Source organism: Nylanderia fulva, unplaced genomic scaffold (genome assembly GCF_048542155.1).
Source record: "Nylanderia fulva isolate GAGA-0341 unplaced genomic scaffold, ASM4854215v1 Scaffold14, whole genome shotgun sequence".
NCBI lineage: Eukaryota > Metazoa > Arthropoda > Insecta > Hymenoptera > Formicidae > Nylanderia > Nylanderia fulva.
Window position 1 is genome coordinate 4,587,492 of NW_028189622.1, and position 22,844 is coordinate 4,610,335.

The 22,844-nt window shown below is 35.6% G+C and overlaps 1 protein-coding gene across 1 annotated transcript in view; it reads right to left on the reverse strand.

The window, feature by feature from the left end:
• Positions 1-7,792, reverse strand: part of otp (orthopedia homeobox) — a 32,301-nt gene extending 24,509 nt beyond the window's left edge. The window contains exons 1-4 of the mRNA XM_029300718.2: positions 7,739-7,792; positions 7,518-7,642; positions 2,651-2,785; positions 1,251-1,432 (exon numbers count right to left, since the gene is read on the reverse strand). Coding sequence (XP_029156551.2) covers positions 1,251-1,432; positions 2,651-2,785; positions 7,518-7,560 — 360 coding nt within the window. The 5' untranslated portion in view covers positions 7,561-7,642; positions 7,739-7,792. The remainder of the gene's footprint in view (positions 1-1,250; positions 1,433-2,650; positions 2,786-7,517; positions 7,643-7,738) is intronic.
• Between the last annotated feature and the right edge of the window lie 15,052 nt (positions 7,793-22,844).

A 22,844-nucleotide genomic window follows, 5' to 3' on the forward strand; every position in this document is an offset into this window, starting at 1 on the left:
AATCCTGAGATATAGATTTCCGTCGGCTCCGTATTTAGATAAACTACGGAAATCACGATTGTATTCTTGCTGTCAAAAACACATTACGCTCGTTAAATTATAATGCGAAAGATGCTTCGATTTACTGTGTCTTTTTAATGTTGATTTGACATTTATTATTGACGCGTCTATTTTTAATTTTCATTGTGTACTATTTTTAGTTCTTTCCATCTCCCTGCATTAATATAATGCAGTGCAATTAGCTTAAATCATTTCTCTAAAAATTTATCTCGCGAAGTAAAATCGCTTGTATCTAATCACATGTTGAACAATGACATGTCTAAAATTATCCTAATTGATAAAATTACTCGTGTGTATACCTCTTAGGATAAGAAAGAAAAACTTGGAAAACAACAGTTTGTAAGGAAACCCCGCTTGCGCGATTTCTTGATTCTTGATTGAAGAATTCCTAATGTTAGACGCAGGACTTGCGAGTTTCTGCAAAGTTTTGCGGTCGCCCCACAAACGTAACCCACCACAAAATTCGGAACCCCGCAGGGCAAGGGCTTAGCTGCTCTGCTCCAAGTTTCACTTTAATCCAAAAAGCCACAGTAGGCCGGTACAATTGATTTCACCGGAGAGTTCCGGTGTTGTCTGGATATATGCTTCTGAGGATAACTACGAGGTCACCACGCGACAATTTATGCTATATTGTAACCCTCTAACTTATCACTCAATTACATTCGTATCACTAAATTTCCACACCCTTGTCGAACACTGACTTTTACTCTTTTGTACAATTTTTTTTCATAAAAATAAGGTCTTACGTTATTATTAATTACGTATTTTTATACTTATGCATAATAATCATGCATCAGAGATTATCCCTCACATTTATATGAAAATATCTCTAAAGTAATATCGTATAATATATCTCAATAATCGAGATGTTTATACAAATGAACTAATTGCGCAAAGTGCATGTGTTTTAAAAAGTGGAACGTCAGATAAATTTCGCGAAAGAAAAACAGTCAATTTTCCTGCTACTTTAAATCGGAGTAAAATAAATAGGATTACGCAATGCTCCTTTTTTCTCAACGATCGATTTAAATGTAGAAACGTAACGCTACATTACAATTATTGTAATATGCATAGAAGTTCTCGCAACGTAATTCCGGCCCAATGAATGCGAAGTCACGCGATAGGATTCGACTCAAGCTGGATTAATCGTTTCGTGCCAACGGTAATCTGTAGATTTTGACCACACCTACCTGAACGCGACTTTCCGTGAGGCCAATCCTCACAGCTATTTCCTCCCTTAGGAAGATGTCCGGGTAGTGAGTTTTGGCGAAACACCTTTCTAGTTCGTTGAGTTGGGCTGGTGTAAAACGCGTCCGATGTCGCTTCTGCTTCGCGGGTTTGTCATCGCCCTGTCCTATCCCACCCGCGCTTCCTAAAATACGAAATAAATGATGCAAACATGTCGAAAGTGCTGATTACTCCATTATCAATTATAATATCTTCGAGTATAATTTTAATAAACTTCTAAAATAGATAGTATATATAAATTACAGAACGAATAAAAAGTTATGAAACGCATCTAGTATTTTTGCTTCACTTTAATTGAGAATTAATAGTAAACTTCATTTCAAATAGGCTGAATTAAATTAAATTTATGTTTTTAAAAGTAGGTATACTTTTACTGCGATTTTTACTCAATGATTATGACGATGTAAGGTGCTGCATTGAATATTAAACAAAATGGTTTCGTTGTCTAACTCACGATACAAATATCGCGCAATCCGTTCTGAGAATATCTCGTGTACCTATTACTCACAAAACATTCGCGGAAAATCGATGCGGTTCATTTTCTCCTTTAACTATCATCCAATTTATTTAAAATCAATCAGTCATTCATAATTAATTCCAAATCATTCACAGTTATTTTTATCTCTATTTCAGAATGTGAACGAAAGGCAGACAAGATATAAAGTAAAGTAATCGAGTTGTATAACTTCTTCATCTACTTTTGTTTATTTATTTATTTAATACTATTATAGCATATATATTTTTCTAGTCAAGATTAAAGTAGAGAATTAACTTGCGAGGCATTCTATTACATATAAATTCGCGAACATTATCTTACGCGAATCTCTGAATTTCTTTCAATTTAATGTTCAAGATTCTTTAATAAATTTAAACCTTTTGCAAAACGGAGAATACGGACAAAAAATATTCATTATAATTGCTCAAAATTTTATTGGCTTAGGAAATTTGTAACCGTAACATAACCGTAACTGCTTTCGATATTAAAGATAATCGAGTCTCAAGTTATATAATTTTACAACTAGAATTTAGTGTTTAATAGCACAGCAGATATAGTAAATATTTTTTATTCAAAATCAATCCACTATATATATTTGGAAATTTTCATATAAAACCTATTTGTTGAAAGGAATGAATGTTTTTTCGTTGTATCGGAAAACATTTGGCGTGTCACCAGTTTTCATTGTAATAAAGTATTGATTGTCCGAGCGTGTTAGCGAAAAAAAAATCGAAGCTTTCAAACATAATGTCTTTTCCGCGCTATGAAAAATTGAGTTGGTTAAAAATGTTAGTCGACCGATGCATTTTCTTTTTCCACGCGAACCTCGACGCGAGCGCTTCTCACCTGTGCCAGGCATAGTCATGATCAGCTCCTGATGAAGCGTCAGGCCACCACCCGCGGACAGACCGGAACCCAGATTCACTCCCAGCACGCCGTGCTCCTTCTCGTACCGCTTCAGATCTTGCACATCCTTCGCTCCTAAGCGCGTGCAGCAACGGAGACGACGCGGGGCAGAAAAAAAGAAGACGCGCCGCTTCAATTTTCTTCCATTTTTTCTCTTTTCGCCGGGCTTCCTCCTCGTGCTCCACACATGTCTCCCGCTCGCCCGCCCCACGCGCCCGCTCTACGTAGTTTAAATTTGTATAGGAGCAGAAGCCGACCGAGGGGCGTACGGGCCACTTAGCGAAGAGGTGCGAGAATCGTCACCGTACTCTGGCTTCTAGGCGGCCAAACACACTTGCGTCCCACGCACACTCGCGCGCAACTACATATGCAAGTGCGTGTATATAACGTGTTACAGAGATTGTCCATCTCGGGATCGCGGTACGCCTACTCCTTCTCGAATCCGGTATGCGTCGGATCACAGGTATCGCATATCGTTGTGCATTGTCAAAGATGCTTACGTAATGAATGAGATCAACTATCATGCGAGTCGGAAAATCAACGCTCGTTACAAAAATTTCCATCCACGAACAATAGCGTACGATGGAACTCCACGAAAAATAGAGGAGACTCGAACAATGGAGTAACTCGTCTGAAACTATGATTATTAATTGTGGACATTTATGTAAGCGCGAGAAATTTTGCATAGATTGGGGCGTAGAATTTTTCTAATCACGGAAGCATCTTCAAGTTTCTATTTTTGATCAATTTCGATCGAGATGTTGAGACTTTTAGGAAACTATAGATTCAACATTATTTTTTCATTAGCGTGAAAGACTTTCCTTGAGGAATCTGTCTTTCCTTATTTTGCAACTTTTATTCAGATTCATTATTTCACAATTTTATTTAATCGCAAACTTTCTTAATAATAAGAGAATGCAGGATATATAGAAATCTATCAATTTTATTTATAGTCATACCAAGTTATAGAGAATCGATATCAAACTATCGGACCACCGTGTAGTGAGGCTTTCCTGAATGAATATCATATGAATGAGCTTTATGACAGACTTTTAATTTAGTTTTATAAGCCTCAACATAATGGTATCATCTAAATAGTGATACTCTTGGTATTTATTAGCCCTTTTATTAATTTCTTTAACGTTCACTGCAGTTTTTTATACACATCAATAACACCCTCTGTTAATATACAAAAATTAGGGACAATCATATAGTTTCGCCTAAATTACATTGCATATCTTAATGAATAAATAGAAAAAGAAAACTTGTCCGTTAACATTTATACATTCTGCATAATTATATCCACTGTATACTTTGAAATACCTTTTCTCAGATTAATGATTGAGAATTATTATTTAACCCCGCATTAATTAACCGCATTATCAAAGATCATAATCAAATTAACATGTTAAAGGATCGCGTGCGACGCAGTTAAGTATCCGTTTATAATATGCGTATAATTTTTTTCACTCATTAAAGTATCCGCGTAATTCAGAGTGCGTGAAGTGGCTGTAGAGGAAAAAAAGAAATTTTTATAACGTTCGATTGTTGCAACGTTTATCGACGTTTGAAAACTTTATGATTGACAGCCGCTCGCGCAGAAACGTCTGAATAATAAAGTCATAAATCACATTACTATATTCGGAAATGTCGTGACAGACGTATTTATTCGCATATCACATTCGCGAGTCGGTAGCCCGCCTTGTCTCAATGGATGGCCGACGCACCAAATGCAATTAACGTATATCATAAAAAATTTTAACGGACATACTTTAAGTGTGACGAGATGTATGCGCCGTCCACCGAGGGTTAAATTTTATTTTCGATATATCGCGATAAATTGAAGGGAGATAATTAAAGACGTATCGATGCAGTTACGAATCGATCAAGCGTTAGTAAGTATACGTTTAATCTCATCCCGACGAGTGACAGATAAGTGTAATTTATTAGACGCGAAGCAGGCAACGCCGGTATGATATATTGCGTTCGCACGAAACTCATAATCACAGCTATAATCACCAATATACGACGATCGTTTGAATAAAAAAAGGTTTAGATCCCAATAAGTGTTAATTGTCTAAAAAAAAACTTTAAATTATCAATTAATATAGAATAGAAAGCAAGTGCATAAATCATAATATCATAACAAATATAGCCTTAAAGTAAAAGAAATTGAGCGATAATTTTCTTTTAATCCGATTAACGTGTACCGCTTTATTCAGTTCTCGCCACTTACAACATTCTAACTCTCTAAATCGTTCCTCAACTTCCCGCGTAATGTAATCAGTGTTGAGGTAATTAAGATCATCAAACTCGAGAAGCGGCTTTCTTGAGACGGAGGCTTTCGAAGACGTGCGCGTCACGTGTTACCGGCACATTTCACACTATCATTTCATGCGAATTTTTAAACTAATTTTGTCCCTCTCTTTTCATTTTTCCGTTTACGATTCTAGGAAATCAACTTGGAGGGAAAAATTTTTCTAACTGAAAATAACATAAATTAACATAATTTACTATCTTACTACTAATATAAAAAATGTGTAAAGATGTAATATATTATATAATACAAAAGAGATGCAATATAAAAAAATTATATTCACAATAAAACTTATCGATTATTTATACGTCACAATTTATTCATCACACTTTACAAAAAATGTTTACCGTTATTTAAATTATAATTTTATCATGCAAATATTTTATCATACAAATAAAAAAATAATAAATATCTTTAATTTTATTCAAATATTTTTCAAAAAATAAAAAAATGTGTTTTTTAATTAAATAATTTTTATTTTTTTGCTTGTATAAGAAATAAGCAAAAAATTTATGTAAGAAAAATGTAAATTTATGAATATACTAATGTAATCAACATTTTGTAAGAAAATTATACGATGTTAGTCACATCCCCATGATATTCGATAGGATTCACAGTGGATTAGCCAGGCAAAACAGTCCCTACGCCAGCCGACGGATGTAAGTCTAATTGATTAAATTGGATTCATATTTATTTGGGATTTTTGCAAGCATAACAAAATAAGAAATAGAATGAGTTATAGTAGCGCAATTTGAAATAAGTGTACGCATAAAATATACAAGTAAAATTTGCGATTAATAAAACAATTTTTAATTAAATGACATCATACACATTAAACAATAAAATTGATATATTCGGCAACAGATTATAATAATATTGTTTTATTAATTCGCTTATTTTACATAGAAAATGGCTTTTGCTTTTTTGTAGAAGATCTTTGATTCGTTATCAATTGTGACATTTTATCATTAACTTTAATATATTTTATAATTATTATTTTGCAATAAAATAAACGGATATTTTTGCCACAATCATAAATAATATTAATAAAAACAGAAATAAAAATTAACTTTAAATAAATTTAAATACATTATATATAATATTATAATAGATATAATTTTAGAATTTATAATTGTGTTGTAATCAAACTTATAATCAAATTATAATTATTTAAATGACAACTTTTCTTATTGTAGGTGATTAAATTTTAGATATTATGTAACAATGTTTGATTATAATTAAGAAGACCATTTTGATATTAATTATAATACACTGATATTATAGTAACATCACGTGAAAAAAGTAATATATTGATAAATTGAGATTAAAATTTAAACATGAGAACTCGCTCTCGCATTTTAGAAAAACCATAAAGAAACACGCTTCTTATGGGACACCTGATGCTACGATACTTGGCGTCGCGCTTTAAATCTAAGATTGTGGTATCAAAGTTTACACTACCACTGCATCAACATTATACTGTCACTATTCTCTCTTCGCATCGTATTTTACATTACATATAAAAATAAAATCATTTTTTTACGATCTCGACACAGCGACACAATCATCATAATATACACTAATAATTTTTTGCGATATATGTATTTATGAAAATAATATTGATTATAATTAAAATATACTATATGTAATCCGATATAGATTCTCTATAACTTCTGTCATAATCTCAAAAATTTACAGCTTTCAACCCCCGTTAACGTTGATGAAACCGAGCGTTATCATTTAAAATTGATGAACCTGCAATTGACATTGCATGAAATCATCAAATTATATATCTCTGATTCAATCAAAGTGTTCAACTTGACGATATTTTTTGCACATTGATTAAAAACTTTAAACACGGATAAACGGAATTCTTGTACAGATTAGAAGCAAAGCACGCATTTACCGTCGGCGTTGCATTTCGACGACTCTCGAGCTTTTCGCGATTGAAATGCTTTTGGTATTCTAATTAAAATGCATTTGTTATCCATGATTTGTGAGATAATAATCTAAAAGTCTCATTAGATACCATGTGATCCGCATAATTTCATTAGTAACATATATCGATTAAGAGATGTAATTAATGATTACAAGGTTGAAAATTTAATTATAATAATTTATATAATACTTGGCACTCTTAATTGCATTGTTTATTAAGCGTAAATTGCACAATTAATCCGATAATTCCATGCTAAATTTTTGTATCTTGGAACCAATTCAAAATACATATAATTATACTATTTTAAATTAAAGGAAATTTTAATAAATTATTGCAGGGTGACAGAAATCGACGAAGGTCGCGAATCTCGGCCAGCTTCAGCATTTCGAAAGGAATTCAGGTCTGAAATATCGAGCCCCAACGAATCGCTTCGATCGACATATTTGATTCGACGGACGGGTACAGCGATTGGCGAAATCTTTACGCAAATGTACGCTCATTCTTCTCGATATACACACTACAACCGGACAGATCTCTTTCTGATTACTTACCGGAGATACCGTGTACAGAACCGGCGGTGATATTGTTGAGCATGCCGCTCCAGGGGAGCGTAGCTCCGATACAGCACGCGGAAGCGGAAATCCGCGTGATACACCTCACCCTCAACTCGGAGGAACTATACGGGGGACAAAAAAAGAACTGTGACTCTCTCTCTGTGGCGGCGCGACGCACGATCCTCCTTAGATGAGTATTTGGAATTGTACAGACGAACCTGAGGACCGGCCCGTGCCCCAGGAAGGCAAACAGCGAACTGGCCGACTGCCATATCCAAGCTCCCCCACTCGTTCCAACTTTGGCGGCAATGTCGGCATCTCGTTCATGTAAATCCGCTTGCCGCCAGGTCTCTCGCTCGCACTCGCGACTCGTAAGGATCCCTACCACCCTCGCATTCTGCAACGGTGGGCGTGATATTAAATCGCTCCTACCCTTCAGATTCAACGGAAGCCAGGAAGGTAGCTAGCTGTGACATTACCTTCCTCCAAAGGATCGTTTTTACAATCGCAATCTTATTTATTTATTTTTTTTATTTTTTTTTGTAGAAGGACAAAATTATAATTAGCTGTGAATTGTAGTTAAAACTACAATTATTCGTCTTATCCGTTCACCCCGTAATAAAATATTAAATTGATAATTAAGGTGAAAAATTGTCACAAAAAATCCGTGCTACCGTACAATGACCTTATTTCTAGGAAAAGTTATTATTTTAGTTGTTATTTTAAAAGTTGTTATTTTATATGTAGAATCTTCTATATATATATATATATATATATATATTTAAAAGTTCATACATTTTTTCCACCAAAAATTTCATTAAAACGCAATGAAAATAATCTCGTAATCGAGTAATTATTTTTGTTTACAATCATCGTCGTCGTCCATCGATAAGCGAGAGTTTCTAGAAGAGTGGAGGCGATACAATGGACCGGAAGCCTCGCTGAAAAAGCGGAACTACCAGAATAAAAGGAGATAAGAGGCAGTCGGTGTGGGATAGACGGACGGAGAAGTCACGGACCCGATGACGCGGTCCCGTCGCATCGGCGGATTTTCAGTCGCCGGGTCCGCGGTGGTTGGTAACCGTACGAGGGTTGCTCATATCCCCGAGATGAACTCTATCCAGGTTACCGTCTCTTTCACCGTCTCCGCTTTGCGGTAGGCGGCAACCGCCACGAACACGGCTCCAATGAGCGAGTAGCCCGCCCTCCGGATGCCCCACTAGTTTTCGCGTGGTGGAGATTTATTGAAATTTTATTTTTATGGCCAGGGAGGGGGAGGCAGAGGGGGACGCGCGCGAGAGCTGGTCGGCGAGCGCGGGGGTGGAAAAAGAGGGTGGGAGAGAAAGGGTGAGCAGACGACCGGCCGAAGGAGAAGAGAGAGCCCTCTTCTTCTCATTTCCTCCGCCTTTCTTCTCCCTTCTCTCCCCTTTCACCCCTATGACGCTCCGCACCCTCTCTCTCTCTCTCTCTCTCTTCCCCGTTTCAACCCTCTCCGCTTCGCTCGTCGAGTTGTGTTTCACGTCCTCTCGCGATGCTTCCTCCCTCGCGCCCTCGCTGGAATCTCGCTCGGGTTCGCGTTCTCGCTTCCTCGTTGCGTCTTATTCCCTCTACATCCTTTTAATTCAATAGCTACCCCTTTTTATAACGCGGCAACCCGCGCAGAACGGAAGCGAAGTCGCGATGGCTCCTAACGCTTACTGACCCGCCAGCCCGCGATTCCCGCGATTCTACATTACAACATTCCATCCCTATTTGCTACGTGCGTAAAGAAACAATAGTTTTTACAACGGTAGTTAAATTTATAATTGTGCTCGGATAGTTTAGAATAGTTAATTCGAAATTTTGACTTGCCCAGTCTTAAAAAGAATTAAAAGCAAATATAAGAAAATAGTTACTTTTCATATTACAGCTGAATATTACTTATGAATTTTACGAAAAGTGGTGTAATAACGTATTATTAATTTTCATATTACGAACACATGGTTATTAAAACATTTTACGTTTTTACATATAAAATATAAATATCGTACTAAATATTCTAATTACTTTATAAATTGCTATTATTTTTTTATTCTAAAAACTGTTACATATTGCCGAAAATTATATTTTAATACTTTACATTTGACGAACTTTATTTATAATTTAATATATTAATTTAATTAATTAAACTCCTCTATAAAATAGGTCATTAATCATTTTTGTAGTTCTACCAAATGATCAGTACATTTATAAATAACAACAATACGAACAACTCTGCTTTAGTGTTCTGCTAAATGACTTATTAACATCACACAAATTGATATACAGAGTATTCCACTCACATTGAAATAAATTTTAATGACAAATTCTTTGACGAATTTGAAGTCGTATTGTCATGTACAATACATTAGTAATTTATAACAATTGTATGCATTAGTAATAAACATTAGTTGCGATATTAACATTTAATCGATATTATTGCAATTCACTCTAATTCTGCTTTCTTTTGATTTCTATATAGAACAATCTTTGATTTTATTAATAATATCAAGGCTTGTATAAAAAATAAAAATGTAGATAAATTTTATAATAGATTAGGTATAATAATATTAAAAGAAGAACTTATATTTTATCTTTCTAATTTATCAGGAAAAAATAGTTTGAACATGCACGTGAAATCTATATATTTATATTGCATGCACATATATTTATAGTTATATGTATTCGCATTATTTGCAACATTATATGTGTATTTATTTTATATTTTATATATTATATATTTTGTATTTTATACTCTTATATGTTTATTTTTTGTAACAAATGAGCGTATCACATTGTCATATTGCTTCTTGCGCAAAGGGGAGAGACAAAAAGATGTTCAAAGAAATTTAATAAACTCGATGAAATAGCTGCGTCATCTGAATTTTATACATTTTTTCGTTAATGTAAGAATAATTAACGATGATTTTGATTGGGAAAATTAATATTTTTTACGTGCATGTTTTTAGCATTTCAGTGATTAAACTGTAACTTATTAATGATGTAATATTTTCTGAAAAAATTTATACAATTTACTTTTCGATGATAATCAATTCTTTCGTTCTTTCTATAAAAAACTTTATACACTTTACTTATTTCTTGATACAAATTTCTATCTTACAGTTAGTTATGCAATATTTATATAGCTATTTTCCCTTCTTCTCAATACTATCGGACAATTAAAAAATTTGCCACGACATTTCTGTACAAACGTTTCTATAATAATAAAAACTTATAGTCAAAGTCACTTTGGATGCATTCAAGAAAGAACCGCGAGTGGCAGGGATGCGATTTTTAATTATGCTTTTCAGGTAACGCGTGACATCCCTTGCAGACTTATTTTTCGTTCATTTGCATCATACCGGCGTTAATGAGCGCAGACGCGAACGCTCGAAAACATCGTAGTCGGCATATGCAAATATATAGCTAATTGGATTAAAGATAATTAACGTCGCTGGTCCGAGTATTCGATCACACAGGCCGTCCCCGAGAAATTTCAACCATATTGCGACAATATTCACAAACACAATATGGACGGTATAACCTATGTAACCAGTGGCGATGATCGCTGCGTGTAATTGCAAAAATACCGTGGAATCTCCCCCATAATGAAATAGATATCACGGGGAATGCGTTGCTCGCCCGTACGGAATTCTCAGTCACATCATACTTCAAATGCATCGCGTTTGCGGTTCTCATTTTGATCGCTGATATTTAGGACAGCGGGATCGCTCTCTAGCAATGGATGAATTAACTTTGAACATTTCATGTGCGATCTTGTTATTTTATTTTTATCTCAAAAATATGTTTTATTTACAAGTACAATAAATGACAAATTCATTTTGATTTGTTCGCGTCTAAAAAATAAAAAGCATCGAATTTATCACAGAGAAAGATATTTTATTCTCGCGATGCATTAAAAAAACATAAACATTATTATTATTATTGTGTCTTATATTATTTTTAAGTTTATTTGACAGATAATAAACTCAAAACGGCGAATGGAACGGAAAGATTGAAATATTGATTGAAGTAAGAAATTACTTAATCATAACATTGAACGAAATAAACGATTGAAAGCAAATATAGAAATAACTGTGATTGAAATCGTTATGTATATATGTATAGATATTTTCAAAAGTCGTCGGAGACACTAATACACGCGATCGAAACACGCTGGTGGCGAACAGAAATTGAACAAAGCGACTATTTTTTCAGCGCATTGTTAGGGAACGAGAATGACATCTACAGCACTCGTAAACCGAAAATGTATTCGGTAGGCAGGTATGTGTGCTCTGGCACGATCGATTTTAAACAGACGAGACAAGCAGCGGCAAATTGACAATGTGTCGAATGCAGATAACCGATGCCTCTGGCTAAAACTACCCTACCATGCGACGAAACCAAAGTCCTCTATATATACATCGCTCGTTGCACTGTCTTGAAAAAAAAGCACGCTCCTCCCTAAGTTCTTAATGGGTCGTGAATTAGGTAATGGGTCAAAATTGATACAAATGTTCAATTATTAATACTTAATACTTTACTATTTAAATAAGTAATTTCTCTGTGCGTCCGCATGAAATTTCAATCAAATTAGTAATTATCAAAGTACTATAAAATAAAAATATAGAAAATATTAAACAAAATATATAACAATTCAACTATACGGCTGCAATAATTCATGAATAATGTATTAATTTCACATATTCAACAAAGTCTTAACCGAACAATTCCTATTTTACACACATACACTGAGAAGATATTGTTAATACATCAAGCGCGATTAATATACCATTATACCCTATATATATATCGTTCTAAATGAGAACAGCATAAATTTTACAATAGCCCATGCAATTATAGACGATAATAGTTTAATCAGTAGTTTCGCCGATAATAATAAATCTCGGAACGGTAGCGCTATTTTTTGATTGTGCAAAATAATTTTATTTTCCTAAACGTTGGTGCGGGATCCAACCCCTACGCTCTCTACCCTCAAACTCGACACACAAGTAATACCACTTTCGCATCGCACGCGGCGGGTGCGCGTTTCGCCCGCTCCAATTGGAACATCGCGCGCGCACGGGGCAACAGGCGACACACAGGTAGACAGGAATTTCTGATATGACATACCAGAAGCCGGAATGCCCCCATAACGATCCCGGGGGAGTGTACAAGGTTCTCCACATACGCCAGACATATTCCGCGTCTCGCGCGCGCCTCTCTCGGTGTCTCTCCCAGTTTGCTTCAAACCGCCATATGCCGCCCTACCTTCCTTTTCCTCCCTTTTTCCTTCAACCTCGCCCTCTTCCATTTTTCCCTTCTCGTCCTACCTCCCCTTCTCGCCCTCTCTTTTTTTCTCTTCATCCCTCTCCTTGTTCGGCAAACGAGAATCCTCTTCTCTCCCAGTTTCCACCGGTTACGGTCGTTTCGGAGTTCTTCAGCGGCGGCAAAGTACTTCAATAACGACCTTTTTCTATCGGAAAATCAAAATCTTTTGTCGTTCGAGGCAAGTGTTCGCTTCTATCGATGCTCGGACTGGAGCTCCGAGTGTAATGCATCGAGGCAACATCAAATGTTGAGATGCGATCCTCGCTCGCGACAGTTTATTGCGGATTAAGTTTTTGCTGATTTCATTACAACGAATAAATTCCATTTTATAATCGATAGAAATTTTCAACTGAAATTCTTAGGCAACGTAGGAAAAGTATATAAAATAAAATTATATATAGTAAAAGAAGATTCACAGTTCTTTATAAAAAGAGATCACTTGCGAAACTATTTCTAGAATTAACAATGTAATATGAATGATTTTGGAAAATACTTCAATAACCTATTTTCATTCAAATAAAACCTCAAAAATATTAAAATATCGCTGGACGGAACAATAATACCATATAAGTAACGCGATTTCAAACGAATCAAAATAAAATGTGTATCAATCATATCTAGAATATAGATACTAGCGCGACGTAAAATTTTACTTTTGTTTACAAAATTAATCAATAAAGAAATAAATGATTGATAAATCAATTAATGAGACAGAGAAATATAGTGAATGAGATTGCATATACTTAATGAGAGAGTATATTTAAGATAGATTTCTCATTAAGTATTTATCCTTTTGCTTCTCGCGGTGTAGATTTATATCGTCCATCAAATGAATCGAATGCACATACCGCCAGGGTCTCGTGCAAGAATCTTTGGAGAGATTTGCGACGTGGATGTCGCAACGTCAATGTCGCAGAGCGACGTCCCGGTTAGAGTGTTTTAAACGCGCGACATCTCCTCACTTATCACGAAAATGGGCTGCATGTTGAGATAGGTCGTTCCGCAAGGGTTTAGTGCCTTCGTTAAGCTGTAAGCTTCATTCAATTTTCTCCAATTTGCGGCAATTTGTGCTTACAGCACCTACATGCTCTCACGTCCCCTTCGTCCCCGTTGGCGCACGCACGCGCGAGCGCTCACGCTTACGAGAGAGAGAGAGAGAGAGAGAGAGAGGGAAAGAGAGAAAGAGAGATGGCCCTCCAACAAAATTCATTTTACGGATGCACTTACACACGCCGGACTCTTCGATATTATTTTTATACCGGGCTTTCGTAACTATCGACCCGTCTAGAGTAGATTACTGTCAGTTATCAAGGTTTATCCGACAACTACTCGTAAAAAACTTCACTGCTAACTGCGATGAAATATTATTCCATGCGAAAAAAAAGCATATTTTATTAGTTCGTAATTAATATCCGGTATTTTGTTAATTAATATAAAATTAAGAACTTTTTACAAAAAAAAAAATCGATGCGTGTAAAATGTAATTCACAATTGAAAGAAGTAATCTCTCTGACGCGTATATTTATTTTTATTATAATTTATTATTTGAAATTAATTAAGTTCATTGAGAGACGTTTGAAATTCGCGTTATGACGAATTATGTGTAAAGAATTTGAACGCGTTGTAGTAAAATTATGTATGTAGCGTAAAAGGTTGGTTGTGCATTTGTAAATAGATGCATTTCGTATGCTGTGTTCGCTTTATTTTCAGCAACGTCTTGACATCAGACGAATTACGTGCGTCTAGGAAAATGTCATAGGTGCGCCGAGATATATCTCAGATATATATCTTGATGTTTCAGTAACATCTCTAATTTATATAGAAGTACCTTCTTGAAAATCTCATTGAGTTACATCATATAATCCGCGCTTATTCTTCCGAACCAACGGAATTCAATGCTTTGAAGACATCTCGATTTTTTCACAACGAATGTAGCGATACTATAATCCGATAAAATACTCGCTAACTCTTTGATGAAAATTTTAAATGCGCTTATTTTTTCTTTCCCTTCTATGATAGAAATGTAAAACTTGAATAAACATTTGTGTTTTTTTATTACAAACAACTATGTTACAATATGTTAAATAACAAGATGATATAAGAATTCAAACATCATGTTTAAAATAATTATTCTTTTTTTTTTTGAAGTTCTAATTAAGTATACGAATGATGAAAATTACACAATTTTCAATTCCGTTTTGCGCTTAATCGTATATAAAAATTGAAATTCTTTCTCTCTTTCATGAAATATAATATTAATTCTCCCAATGAATAGATCGTTGATTTTTTTCATTCAATTAAAGTCAAATGACTAGCTTGAATGCATAATCGACGATCTTGCTGTCTGCCTTTGAACAGATTCTAAAATGAATTCCAAGTTTTGGCCCGTGTCGACAATCTCACTCCCGGGAACCTGATGGGCAACTAATATCAAAGAGGTCACGCGGGAGCACGTCTTCCGGTCCAATCGCAATGATCCTCCCGGCGTAGCGCATCGGATGTAACGCGCGGGCGGATTATCCAGTTCGGTAACCCGTGATATAAATCGCCCACCTGGTCTGATACTTTTCCCCACCGGACTCTTTCTCTCTCTCGAACTCTGACGATTTCTCGCTACGCGATCGCGAATAGCTGTTCGCGTGGTTAACCTTTGTTGCACAAGTACAGCTCTCTCTGAAGTACCATTCTGAAATTATTACATTCTAGTGGGGTGGATATTAGCTCCCGCGCTTGTGCTTTCATTAGACGTTACCTTCGAGCGTTTCAATTTAGCGCGAAACCACCCCTCAGCCTCGTTCACAGGTCTATAATATCCAGCCGGGTACTTGCCGACTCTGTAGCATGCTTCATTTGGACGTCGATCGAGTTCCACCCATATCTCACATTCCTAGTACGGCTGCCAACGAGTTACCAACCGTTATCGGCGATGCCACATTTCTGCAAATATTTTGCCACTCGATACCGCCGGCTTTCGCTTAATTGCCGAACCGGGGATGCGAAAGCGATCCGCGAATTTCGGCCGATTTATCGCGTCTGCCTCCGCTTCTTCACTCATAAGAGAGCTATGTATATTTCTCTCGCACCGTCCCATTTAATAGAGAGAGAGAGAGAGTTATCACGTTTATAAGATAGGTAAAGTTTGCACGATAAATATTTATAAAATACACTCTGACTTGTAATGTAAAAACGATTCAATAATATACAGATTTATTGTACAAGAGGATTGTGAATCAACGAACATCCTCGATTTTGTTGTTATTTATTACGTTTTCATTGTTTTGTATAAAACTAAAATAGACAATTGATTAGTTCTATTTTTTAAGATAGACTAAGTTAGATAAAGATCATGCAAGTTTAATAGTTAATATGCCATGACATGTTAAATAACTTGAAATTAGACTTAAAGTTTATATACCGGAAATATAGGTATATATAGATTTCATTTTTTTCTGAATATTCTTATATGTACTTTCTTTTTATCATACATTTAGTTTTGAAAGCTACCGTTTAATCCACCTCGCAGAATTGGTCAGGAGAAACTTGTGCCGGGGACTCTTTGTGTGTATGTCCAAAGTTTAATTAGTTTTTGGAATGTATTGAGCACGAGGTGGTTAAGTTTAGTGCAAGTCGTAGTGGCGGGACAATTTTACCAAGAAGTTTTTCAATTTTCTTGGCTGAACTTAACTGCGAAGCTTGGGGACGACACTTTCCTCCTTATAATCCGAGATTTGTTTATTGCTATTCCAAAAAGGGAAGAAAAGACATGACTGTTTGATGATATATTAATAGAACGTATTTTACATTTTTCATTTTTTCTATTATTCACACGAATGTGAAGAAACATGAATCAAGTAGTATAAGTCAATATTATAGCTTACTTTAATATGCATGTAAAATTCGTGACAATAGCTACATGCGTTTGCGATAACAATTCGCTAGTATATGAAAATGTATTTTATTAATAGTTAATTACTTTTAACACTTATTTTATTTGTTCTCCTCCCCCTCTCATTCTATTCTATTTTTGTATTTTGTTCATGAAGCCCAGTTGCACGATTGCTTCGTTACGGCTTGCAATTACTGATACTGACAGGGTATTTAAAGAAAAGAATTTCCGTTTCTCGGATGGCAATGATTTCTTAAGATAAAAATTTACAAGACCTCATTATAGCACGATGTCTCGCAAGCTACGCTTTTTTTATTTCCGTACTTTCTTTCCCTCCGTTTTCAGGTTCTGCTTCTCGAATCCCCTCACTTGCAGTCCTCTTTCTCTCTAACTGTGCTGAGACTTTGTTAATGGAAATTGATTACCACAAGAAGGCGATATCTAAATCATGCTGTTCTCTCTTCTAGTCTGGCCAAAGTTTCCCTTCCGTCCACTACTCTCACGCAACTTTCTATCGAGTATATTTTTGCGTATTTTTTTTTTTGCCGACTATTTTCCGCAATAAAACGCCAGAAAGACATGCCAGGTTTGCTAACAATTTTTTTTCAAAAAGGTCATAGGTTAAAAATTATACGCGCACGTATATATGCATGTAAATAAATGCGCATGATATTTCAAAGTTTAATGAAAATTACAATTAGTTTAAAAAATCTCACACATACAATATAACGCGTAGAGAATAAAAAAAATCGAGTGTTAAATAGATGAACGAAATTCGCAGTAATCCTCCGGTGAATTGCGCCGGGGTCAGCTTTTTTGTTGCGGATTAAAGCGAAACACATCAGTATGGGCGAAAGAGTCGATTTTAAACTTGTCGCAAGTGGATTTAGCACCTTTCGCGGACTACGCAGCCGCCGTTTAGCGGCAGCGTAGGAAGCGACGACATGCAGGACGTTATCCGGCAAGTCGGTATGCTTGATCCTTTTTCGCAGTGAGCTCTGGACTTACTGCTAAAACGTGGCAAGATTTACTCCCAGAACTTAAGTCCCGGCTAAAGATTTATTACCGCCCTTTCATATCTTCAAACTCTTCTCTATCCTATCGCGCGCCGATGTAATGTTCTCCGCATTCTGATGTTCTTTTTTCGGCGATAAACGTTTCCTTCTTGGTCAAACATACAGTTGAAAGAGAGAAAGGGATTCCGGATTCATTGAATTCTTGTCGAAAATATTTCAAGACCGTTTGATCAAGAATATTTATAACATTGCGTCAGTTCTAATTTCCTAGAATTTGTCGACAAATTTTTATTTATTATTTATTATAATATTTATTCATAATTATATGACGGATATAATTTTATTATATCCATATAGCGTTTCGTCAACTGTCGCACTCTTAACGTTACATTTTCACATCGTTGCCATCGTTCATAAAGGATCTAACGATATCGGGAAGGTTGCGGGAAGCGAGCGAAAATGTTTCCGCTAAAAGTTTCGATCGACGGAATTGGAAGACGCGTATGAGAGAAAATCTCTGCGATTGTATATTCCGGAAAAAATACATTCCCATGTGTATATGCGCGCGCGATACGTCCCGTTATGTATTTGGCTTTACGGGCACGTAAGTCACGCGTCAAGGGATGATTCCGTGTTGCGTGCGTTTCGGGGCAAACAATGGGCCGACCCCAGCCAGGGTGTGCCCCATCGCAAACACAGCGGACCTGCCGCTAAACTTATGTCCGTGCCGTTAATGCGCTTTCGGTGCGCTTCGACGGGGCAACAGATTTACGACGGCGCGGCGCGGTCAGTCATTCTAGTTAATTGGAGCTGCGGGCGTGAAATGCTCACAAAGTCAAGTCAGAGGAAGCAGTTATATCGGCCAGACCGATTCCGCCGAGGTACGGTTGCGTTCCGCACACGAGAAAGCCATTGACGCGTGATGGGAGATCGAATCATGGGCGCAGAGAGTAAATTAGGGTGGCGACCGCGCATCCTATTTACAAGTTTTAACCCCGACGCGAGATACATGTGTCATCTGCAACTGTTTGCGCTTTCATGTTATTTCAACTGATTTCACGAGAGAGCGCAAGAAAAAATTAATTTGCGAGTTTATTGTAATATTTATCGATATTATATATTTTTTCTATACATACTTACATACGTATAAAAGAAAAATGTTTAAAATCCCTTCTTCAATTGTGAAATTTTATTTGAGTAAACTTTTGAGTCACGCGCAGCGCGTTTACGATGTAAATATTACATATAATAATATTCCACGCACATATATATTTATAAATAAACTTTTTAGAAATATTCAAATCTGATCTAAAACGTGGAGATGTTGGTCATATATATCCATCGTGGAAAAGTATAGTAAATAAAGCAAATATTTATGTTCGAATATATTAGAATAGAGAGAATCTCGTAGATACATTAACAGACAAATGGACAAACGTAAACGAATTGTATTATTGTTACTATAATTGTCATTTTTCTATGTCAAAAGATAACCGCTTAGTGAAGATAATTATTTTTAAGTATGTAAATAATATGTCGTAACACATTCCGCATCAAATCTTTAATTAAGTCTGTAATAATGCACGTTAAATACTTTTGTCGCATTCGATAAAAAGATTAGCATACCAAAATCGCCTGCTTTAGTTTTGAATTCATCTACGGTCGATATTAGGTATATTTGCGAAAATGACGAGTCTTCTCCGCAAAAATCAGCTTTATTTGCAAATTGCTTTATTAATAGATTCCTTTAACTCACAATCTTCGGCTGTCTGATTTCGACGTGTGCGAGGTTAAGCATTGGGCAAGGTCGAATTCTCTACGTGCACCCTTGGTATTATAGGGAGGCGAGCTACCCCATTGGATTAGGAGACCCCATAGAGGGAAAAATGTAATATAAAAGGCTTACCGGCTAAGCTGTTAATATGTTGTACGAGGACGTGTCCGAGAAGGAAACTATGTATATATTACCACGCTGTTCAAACATATGTCGTTCATGATCGTGTTGATGCAGAGGATGGTTTGTGGGTAAGTCAGATCTTATTTGATTTAAAACGTTCCCTGGCGTCTTCCTCACTTATCATTAATACAAACAATTTAATGTATCTTATTGCAAGCTAAAATGTACAAAATTTCACGAATATTATTATATATTGTGAAATCAACAAGCAAATAATTAGAGAGCAAAGTATTATTGCAAAAGAATCTTATTGTAAATAAAAGTAACAAAAATAAAATTAAAAAATATATAAAGCACAAAGTATTAATAAATACATTTTATTAATTTACCGCAACTGTCTCTTTATCAGACACTCTACTGTGCCAATAATAATATCACATCATATACACACAATACGTCACAAAAAAAGACAATTAACCATTTAATCAAACGTCGCGACATAGAATTATTTCTTTATCTTAAAATAAAAAGGAAATATTATCTCTAGACAAATAACGACGACAAAGATTTACCACGATTCTCCCTAAGAAATATGCGACGTCGATGCAAAAAAAAACCAATTAATTGCGTTAAGTTATATTGTTCCGTTGCGCAACTACAATATAATAAATTTAAGCTATTTAGTCAATAAATCTCTTTTCTAAGAATAAATGTCTCTGTGGGCATGCATTATTAGAACTTACGTAATTCTAAACACTCGTGTTATGTATATCTGTGTGAAACTTTTGCGAGAATATAAGTTTTAGTTTGATAAAATTCTAATATTTCTTACATCGTAAAATTATAATTGTTTGGCGATCATACTTTTCTAACAGTCGAGTTAACTATTTAGAAAAATAAATTCCATTTCTGATTATACAAAAATACGATAATCAATAAAGCCACGCTTAAAATAAATTGACATTAGTGCAATCATAATAGACAGTTCACATATTCAGTATAAAACGGGCAAAGCGAGAACATTATACTTGTTGCACGGCTTATAAATTCTTCGCTACCGTGTTTTCATAATTAAGCTGCTAATTTAATTATTCCATTAATCGACCAGCCTTATTGGCTGACCCTATTCCGAATTATTATTAAGTGCACACGGTGTCTAAATAATATAAGGAACAATGTATCTATCAGATATATCGACGATACCACTCGTGCGTTCATCCTTGCAATTTCATCATTTTACGATCATATGAAAGATGCATATCGCACGTCTGTCTAAATAAAACAAGCATTATAAATAGAGTCGTAGCGCAGACAACACTTAATATACTTGCATTTGTATTACGCCCCTGTCTACAGGGTGAGGGTGGAAGGAGGATGTACGTTGTAAACCGAGCGAGAGAACGAAGAACAGAGAGGGAGCGAGACCGACGGCGTTCACGTGGCGACACGTGCCCGAAAAATTAATTGAGACATGAAATTTATTTGGCGCTCACAAGTCGGAACCGATCAACATCTTCGAGTCGAGGAAAATTTCACGCGATGCTTCGGACGTTTGAAGCAACACATTTCGCGACAACTAAAATATAATTTATAAAAATAAAATGTGTGTTTTTCTATCGCTTTTTTTATTGTTTTAACAAATGTCAAACTTTAGGCTGCATAGAAAAAGCGATACATACTACGGTGAATTGTTAAATTATTCGGTAGAAATAAGTTTCATGTGGTTACACAGAAATAAGTTTGATATTTTCGGCCAGTTTATAGACCAAAATAAAGCAGAATCAATTAGAGTGAATATATGATGTGTGTTAGGAAATGATTCGATAATAAAATTAGCAGTCATTATTTCCTGATAACTACTAAGAAATTAGATGTCAAAAATAAATTGATGTAATTTAAATCTCTGTCATTTAATATGTGAACGAATGAATACTATTTTTTGATGATTTTACAACGATAAAATAATCATTGCAAAATCATGCTTTATTTTCAGAAATATTATAAGCACATTTATTCATTTATTCACTGTTTCAATTTATTTATTATATATATTTAAAAATTCCCTCCCTTTTCATAAAGAGAATAGTATTATAATATAGTATAACAAATATATAGATGATATGGAAATACAGATCGTCTAAATTTATCGCGCTTTAATTATCAAGAATTGTATTATTCTGAAATTATAATACTTCGAAACTAGTAATAGAAGTCGTAGTAATAGAAGAATGATACTATATATACATTAAAGTTAAAATAACTTATATGTATAATATCTGATGAGATTTGTACAAAAGAACTTGAAAATAATAAAAATATATAAATATGATTAAATCTATAATATATTTACCTTTTAAATAAATATAAAACATTGATAAAAAATGTTGAGCACTTTACAATTTTATATTCCCATTTATAAAAACAAAATTAAGTATATTTGATTAACACAAGTAGGTGCAAACTTTTCAGAGCAATCTGTCTGATTAAAATAGAAAGAGAATAATCCCGTTGATAATTAAATATTGAATACAAATGTAAACCTTTCATAGACAAGCAACATTTTCATCTCCTCTCTCATAATCGAAAAATCGGGCTCGATTCGTCGCGTCGTTAAGAAATCACAGTAAGCCGGCGGGAAAGGGATAAAGATGACTACATCTGGACGCGCGCGATGAATCGTGCCCCGATGCACTGTCACTTCGATTTCGATCGGGAACGAGCGACAGGGCGTTATACGAGGCCGCTCGATATAGGTAGCAATCCGGCAGTCTGCAGTTAATTTAGAGGCCATTTCCTCTGTAAATAGCCAATAAAAGCACGCCGGTGCGCGCTCGCGCGCTCACGCAACATCGAGAGAAGGATGGGTCGAGGAGAGGGCCAACGTGGGCGGCCAACGTAGAAGAGCGAGGGGCGCAAAACGAAGGGGATGCTGAGGAGGGTCGGGATGCGAGAGACGGGACGCAATATTATAAAATTTAATGTCTTGGTTTACGGGCCGCGGAGCCGGCTATAACCTCGCCCCGATATTTACTGGGCAATCGCGGGGCTATATTGCGCCCTTTCTCTCCCTCTTCGTTCTAAGCGCCCTTTCTACATCGTCCTCCTTCCGTCGGCATTCCGAGTTCGGGTTTCTCTATCGCTTTTCGATCAGGACCCACAAGCTATCGCAAAAGAGT